The sequence below is a fragment of the Hipposideros armiger genome, unplaced genomic scaffold (genome assembly GCF_001890085.2).
Source record: "Hipposideros armiger isolate ML-2016 unplaced genomic scaffold, ASM189008v1 scaffold_499, whole genome shotgun sequence".
NCBI classification, from domain to species: Eukaryota; Metazoa; Chordata; class Mammalia; order Chiroptera; family Hipposideridae; genus Hipposideros; species Hipposideros armiger.
In genome coordinates this window covers 946,527-954,379 of record NW_017731849.1, presented here as the reverse complement: position 1 = coordinate 954,379, position 7,853 = coordinate 946,527, and the positions used below count along the sequence as shown (strand labels likewise).

The 7,853-nt window shown below is 34.5% G+C and overlaps 1 protein-coding gene across 1 annotated transcript in view; it reads right to left on the bottom strand.

The window, feature by feature from the left end:
* Positions 1-7,853, bottom strand: part of CD2AP (CD2 associated protein) — a 102,231-nt gene that overhangs the window by 49,504 nt on the left and 44,874 nt on the right. Inside the window, exons 4-5 of the mRNA XM_019667536.1 lie at positions 7,124-7,224; positions 3,800-3,920 (exon numbers count right to left, since the gene is read on the bottom strand). Coding sequence (XP_019523081.1) covers positions 3,800-3,920; positions 7,124-7,224 — 222 coding nt within the window. The remainder of the gene's footprint in view (positions 1-3,799; positions 3,921-7,123; positions 7,225-7,853) is intronic.

The window sequence follows — 7,853 nt, the reverse complement described above, 5'->3', positions numbered from 1 at the left end:
AAACACTTGAAATTTTAAAATCTCAATGTCTAACCACTATTCTTCTCTAAAAGAAATCAAGGTTTCCTGGGTAAGTCCCTGATTCCAGGACTGGAGTGGGGAAAGTTCAAGATAAGCCTGGAACATCTTATAACCACAAAGTAAGAAGTACTCTAAAAATGATGGATATATGTCAGAAGGACAAAGCAATACAAACTGATCCATAATGACAAAAAGCAGCCTATGATCATCAGCTGGGACCAGAAACAGAAATAGGGATGGACTGCAAAGGGGCATGAGGAATATTTTGAGGGTGATGGAAATGTTCTGTACATTTATTGTGGTAGTGATTTTCATGAATGTATACATCTGTCAAACTCATCAAACTGTATATTTTAAATAAATAAGCACAATTTACTTTATGTAAATTATAATTCCAATAAAGTAATTTTTTTCTGAAAAATGTCACAGAAACTCTGACTTAAGAGAGCTCTGACTAGCCAAATCTGGCAATACCAAAATAAATAATAATGACAATAACAGATTAATACCTAGTGAATAAAAAAAACTCACTAGTAAATCCACACTGGTAATAAACAAACTGGGGAGAAAGAAAAGTTCTTTAGAGAAAAATGTTAAGAACTAAACAGAGATGGAATGATGAAGTAACAAAATCATCAATTTTGTAACTCTCATAATAACTGATTCAGGCAAAATTTATCCATGGATGTTTAAATTGTTGGGTGAAAATCTGGTAAGAAATAGGATTATTTGCATAGTCTCAAAGTATCTCCCCACAAGACATTTACCAATTATAAGGAAAAAAACAGTAAACTCACAGCTTTAACCAACTAATCAAATTTAACATCGCCAATAATAAACACATGGACAAAATGTGCATCCTGATAAAAATGCAGGGAAACATCACCATTCTGTAGTCCTGTTAGTAAAATATAACCTGAAACTAAGCATGAAAAATCCAAATTGGGATCGATTATACCAAATAACCAGCCTAAATGTTTCAAAACTGCCAAGGTCAAGAAAAACCAGAGAAAGGCTGGGGAACTATTCTAGATGAAAGAAACCCAAGAAATAAATTCCCTGCATGCTCTTGTCCAGAACTAGGAGAACAAAGTAGCTATATAAAGCACATACTGGAACAATGAAAGAAATCTATATATTATGTGGATTAAAACAATACTGTCAACATCAAATGTCTTGATTTTGATAATTGTATTGTAGTTTTATAAGAGACTGTCCTTGTTCTTAGGAAATATACACTGAATTACTAAAAGGTAAAGGTAAAAAAATAGATATATAAATACAAAGTGAATTAGCAAGTAGAACAAAATGTTAACAATTGGTCAATCTGGGTAAAGAGTATACAGAAGTTCTTTGTTTTATTTTTTGTAATTATTCTCCAAATTAAAAAAAAATGTTTCAAAAAAAATAAATAACTGGAGTTTAAAGGATGGATTTATAAGGCGAACAGTAGTGTGTGAAAGTACACAGGAAAAGAGCTCAGAATCAGAAACTTAGTTGTCCAGATTCTTCTAAGACTATGTATGTAGAAATAACATATAAATCGTAATTTCTCAGTCTTTCTGTGATATAAAAAAGGCGGTTGTACTACAATTTTTACATGTAAATGTTTGTAAGCTTGCTCTATCAGTTCATGCGTTATTCTACCATTTCATTACTTGGTTTTCTCCAGACTGAATACTTTTTTAACTAAAAAGAAAAAACTGTGCAAACCTCTTATGTGCAAAGAAACCATTATCATAGATGAGGACCAGAGTTTCAGAGAATTTTCTTAATAAGGTCTAACATGATAGAACTAAAAACACATCACATAAACTTTAGGAATAAACTCAATGATTTCTCGATACCTTTTATCAATTTTGTTTAATATTATCATCTATTAAATGTAAAATTATTGAGTTTATTTTCTCTAAAACAAATTACCATTAAGTACAGAGCCTTATAAATCCATTTTCTACACATAACCTTATAATGCTTTCCTACTTAACTTCAAATATTAAAGTATTCACAAAGAGGAAACAAAAGAAGCTAATAGTTCAAAACAATCTACTATGTTGCAAGCATTATGCTTAGAAACTATGTGGCCAATTCACATAACAACCTGCTTCCGTATAAATTACTCCCATTTTGCAAACAAAGAAACTACAGTTAAGCAAAGATGACTAAGACATAGTCCCAGCCATCATAGGAGCCATCTAAAGATAGATTAAAAAATAGAAGTGTACCCCTGGAATGCGACAGAAAATATTATGCACAGAAGCAGTCTGGGCAAACTGAAGACTTTATCTCATTGTTTTGAATGATATATAGCTGCTATGGTCTGAATGTTTGTGTTCCCCCAAAATTCAAATGTTGAAATCCTCACTCCCTAGATGATGGTATTAGGAGGTGGGGCTTCTGAGAAACGATCAGGTCATGAGGGCAGCGCCCTCAGGAATGAGCCTTACAAAAGAGGTTCCAGAGAGCTCCCTTGCCCCTTCCACCATGTGAGGACACAGTGAGAAGTCACTCGCTATGCACCTACAAGGTCTCACCAGAACTTGACCATGCTGGTGCCTTGATCTTGGACTTCCCAGCCTCCACAATTGTGAGAAATAAAGTTCTATTGTTCATAAACTACCCAATCTGTGTTATTTTGTTATAGAAGCCCAAAAGGACTAAAACAATAGTCTTCAATACTGGCAAACCTTAAGATTATATGTCTATCCATCAATAACTATGAATCTATCTAATCATTATAAAACTGCCAAATACTAGTTAAGGCAAGCATGAATGCCTGAACGTTCTCACTACTACTTTGTCATTAAGAAAAAGAGCTATTTATCACTGCATTGCCATTTAAAAATTTAATTTCTCTTTTAAAAAAATTCTCCTAAATTCCACAGCACTTTTTAGATCTTTTTTTTTTAGCTGAGCCATCCTGCCACCTGTTGGCAGCTCAGCGGCTGCTCAACTCTGGCTGGGACTCGAACCGCTGTTTTGCTCAGAGCTCGCACTCTTGAGCGAGCTCTTGACCAACTGAGCTACTCGGCCAGCCCTCCACAGCAATTTTTAAAAGTAAAAAAAATTTAAATCTAGCTTTGAGACAAAATTTTCTCAATCATACTTTTGAATGGTGAGCAAATTTAAGATGAATTTGTGGATGAATCTTTAAATCACAGAGATCATAAAATAATTAAATAACATTCTGGCTGCACAGAGAAAACAAAATCTATTATGTGAATATGGAAAACAAAAAAAGGAAGATTTTTTTAATTTCTAAAGTAGATAGGACATTTGCAAACTCAGACCAAAATTGTATGTTAAGTGTATCTTCGTGGAAAGAAATTAGATAACATAAGTAGTAGCATTTCATAATCAGAGTACTAAAGGCTAAAGCAGACATCAGAGAAAAAAACATATTTGGTTCATTTTAAGTCCCTGTCATAGCTGCTTTTTTTAAAGTAGATAAACTGAAGCTTATAGTTCAAAAGTGTGTCTGCAGCCTCAGCATAGCATCTTCTCAGGCAGCTGCAATGCACCATGGCTTTATGTCAACTTGTGGGGAAGGACCCTGTTTTCTCTGTTGGGACCTGGGATGCCTTGGGTGGGAGACAGGCAAGGGAGCCAGACTAGGTTTGTCCACCTTCAGTCTGGCAGCCAAAAGCCCCAACTCTCTGCCTGTCCCTGCAGACTCTGCAGACCCAAAGTAAGAACAGAGTTTCAAAAAATACAAAATAAACACTAGATCACATATAAGGTTTATTTACATATAATTCAAATTTTTCAAAATAATCACCTGAATCCTCCTGGGCTTCACGAGTTTCACCATCATCTGTTACTTCCAATTCTTTCACAAAATTTGAGGGAAACAGTCCCGACTTGTTGTTCAGGGTTCCACTCCACCAGCCTTCTTCTACCTGAAAGAGTTCACAACTCAAAAATAAAAAAATGTCTCTTAACTGAAAATCTTCCCTCCATGGGGAAATTAAACTACAGAAGTGCATAAGCACAAAGTTACTAGCCCAAAATAACCCCTTAAATTTATAAGAAAGCACAATGGGAAAAAATATATATTTAAGTAGATTAAATCTAAGTGGATTAGATTAATCAAAAGGGGTTAGTCCTATCCTATCAACAGCACTTTTTGACACTTACAATGAGAACTTGTAATCAATTGTAGTCTGTAAATAATTTTCATGAAAGTATCAGATAACCAAGAATAATGTATTAACAGCAAGAAGCAGACAGCTCTCTTCCAGAATGTCACTCTTTTAAAAACTACTGAGCCTCAGTTTGTAATTATGACATATATTATTATTTGTAAATTTTTTATTTGGAATAAGTTTGATGAGTATAACAACTTTCTAAATGGCACATAAAATTACTAAGCCTTTTATTTGAACAGTGAGTGTGAACCCAGACATGATCAAGAATCACTCATTTTTAAAAATCCAGATGCCAGGCTCTACTAAACACTCCCGCAACCCCAACCAGAAATACCCTCAGAAACCAAACTCTTTAGAAAAATATTTGCATTTACCAATAACAAGATTACTAAATTTTCATGAAGGCACTTTAAGAATATTTAATAACTGTCTTAAAATGTAGAGTTTCAACTAAGGATGTTAAGAGGTATTCATAGGTAAAACAATTTTTTAAAGAACAAACTATTCATTGTCAAAAATCACTCTACACATGCAATATCATAGCAGGAAAAAGCTATTTTTTTCTGTTTAAAATATACTTTAAAAAATTTTTTCACCTCATCATAATGACAAATTTTAGTAAGTTATTCATCCAATAGGCACTCATTATGCACAAGCCTAATGTTACTGCTAGGGAAAGTTTCAAATTTGAATATGAGAAATTTGTGTCTTTCAATAAAACAATCTAAATAAAAAAACAAAAACAATAAGCAGAAAATTACAATACAGTGTAAGAGGTGTTACAACTAAAGTATGAGCAAAATGCTGTAGGAGCCCAAAGGAAGGGCTTAGAAGAGCTTAAAAAGAATCAAAAAAGCCTCCTTTAAAAAGGGAAATGACAAAAAGAGCAGGATATTAAAGGCTGAGTAAGGATTTTCCAGGTACAAAGCATGTGAAAAATACGGTGACATAAAAATAAAGAACTTAATTCATGCTATATACAGAGGGTGCCAAAAAAAATGTATACACATGTTAAGAAAGGAAAAAAATGCATTAAGATTGTAATACTCTATACCAATAACAAAAGATGAATACAAGTCATGCATATACATTTTTTTGGCACGCCTGGTATACAGCTGAAATACGAGATGGCTAGAAGACAAGCTGTTTGAGGGGAAAATGGAAGGTAATAAGCGTGAAAAGTTCAGAATTTTTAGCAGACTTGAGGCACCAAAGGCTTACGAGTTCTTCAAACTAGTGTGGTGGAGATATGGAGGCCAAACTGAAACAAGCATAACAGAGAGAAACGTCAGCAAACTATTATCTACACCTGGAATCCCAAATTGGCAGAAATTGGCTATTAGGGTAAATAACCCTATAATTCCTATTAAGTAATTTTAAGAGGCAGAGAAGTAGAGTGGTAAAGAATGCTGACTCAAAAACAGACCGAGGATTCTGGCTCCTCTGTAAGCCAGGCATGTGAACTGGGGCAAAGATGGCCAAAACAAGATCTCCTAAACCATATGCTCATCTACAGTGTAATCTTGACACTCTTCCCACCAAGAAATGGTAGTCTGTGTCCCCACCCCCTTTGATCTTGCTGGCTTATGACTTTCTTGTAACCAAGCGCATGTGGTGAAAAGTGACACTATCGCTTCTAAGGTTAGATTATAAAAGGCTACTACCTCCATGTTTGCTAAAATGCTTGCACTTAAGAGACCTAAACTGCCATACAATAAATAACTATCCTTTATTGTATGGCAGTTTAGGTCTCTTAAGAAAGCCAAAGCAAATGGCGAAACTAGGGAATGGCTCTCCACAGGCAATCCTAGTTTTCAAGTCTTCTAAGCACGAGACATGTCAGTGAAGGAGCCTTCCCGTGACTCCACCAGGACCCAGCCTTGAAACTTGCCAGCTGAGGCCCCAGATATTATAGAACAGAGACAAGTCATGCCCGCTGTGCTCTATCTGAACTCTTGAGCCACACAGCCATCAACCTAATAAAACAGTTCTTTGCCACAGAGTTTGGGATGGCATGTTACGCAACAGTAATTGGAACAGCCAACCACTTACCTTCTGTGATTCAATCTCCTCATATGAAAAATTAGGATAAAAATTACTATGTCTGGGTTGTTTAGAAATTTAAAGGAAATAATAAATGTGCAACACTTGGCACAGTTTTTCAGACATAACACAGGCTCAATAAACATTAACTATTAATTACTATTGCTACCTGGTAGAAATAAAACAGAATCACCTTTTATATAAGCACATTGGAATTTAACATAAACTTAAGAGATAAATTACATTACATGATGTTATGACACCAATCAATCCCTGTGACAATATATGGCATCAAAACATATACTCTGAAAATGAGATCTTCAGCTGACAAATAAATCTTTAATACTCCTTTAATGGTAAAAGCAGAGATATGAAAAGTATTTTTTAAATGTTTTTAAATCTCACTCTAAGACATTAAAATGTGGGAAAAATGTTTTTGGTTAATATTTGAATGTGATGATTCAAAACCTGCAAAGCTTTTTAAAGATTCTGTTTTTGTATTCCTTTGATACATAAAAGGTAAAATTCCTTCTATTGTATTTTACTGCACTGTGCCTAAAGTAATGTCAGACTCAAATGAAAGGATTCCTTATATCTTTAGTTACTAAGACTACATTTATTTTTATCCTAACCAAGTTTTTCTTCTTCCTAAAGCCAACAGACACAAATACAGTACACAAATATTAAGGTATACAAATACAGTATACCAAGGATAAGTTGTTTTAGTTCTACAGATTAAGACAATCTGATACTAATTCATGAAAGATCCATTTTAAAGTCTATATCCTAAAATTTTTATAAAAAATAAAACTTGCAAAAAAAATTTTAACAAAGAAATTAATATTCTTACAAAGCATTCTTCTAATACCCAGAGCATCAATTCTAATTTATCTCTAACACATTTCCCTTACCTCTTCACTAATGTCAATAATATCTCCTATTCTCAGCTCCAGTTCATCCTCATTTTGTGGAACGTACTCAAAGAGAACTTTACACTGACGCTTCTTGGTCTCTAAAGGAATGAAGGAACATAAAAAATTTGGTTAAGAAAGATCATTAAAACAAACTATTTATGATTTACTTACAAAACAAACAAATTATTTACATACTATGTTTATTGCCACAGGATTTATATGTATGAATAAAAACATAACATCTAAGCAGCTAACCACAATCAGATCTGGCTGGCTTTACACCTTGCCCTCACACCCCAATCTACAAATCCCCAAATAAATTCAAACCAACCACAAATAAGATATAAGTCTCCAGGGAATGAAATCTATACATCAACTCCCACCAATTACACAAAAGTAAACTATCCGCTGCCAATTTTGACACTAGAAATAGACAATAAAAGACACTGTTGGCATAAGAAATTTATCACAGACAATTCCTCAAAGCCAATGAGTTTCAGACTACATTCTGATCAAAATCTAAAAATCCTTAAAATGCACTCATTTAAGAGTACCTGTTAGGGGGCCGGCCAAGTGGCGTGGGCCGGCATAGTGGCGCGATGGTTAAGAACAAGCTTGGGACGCCAGAGGACTCCGGTTCGGATCCCACATATGAGGGCCAGTGACACTGCCCTCCACAGCTAAGATGCTGAACAACAGCTCAACCTGGAGCTGGGCTGCTGTGAGT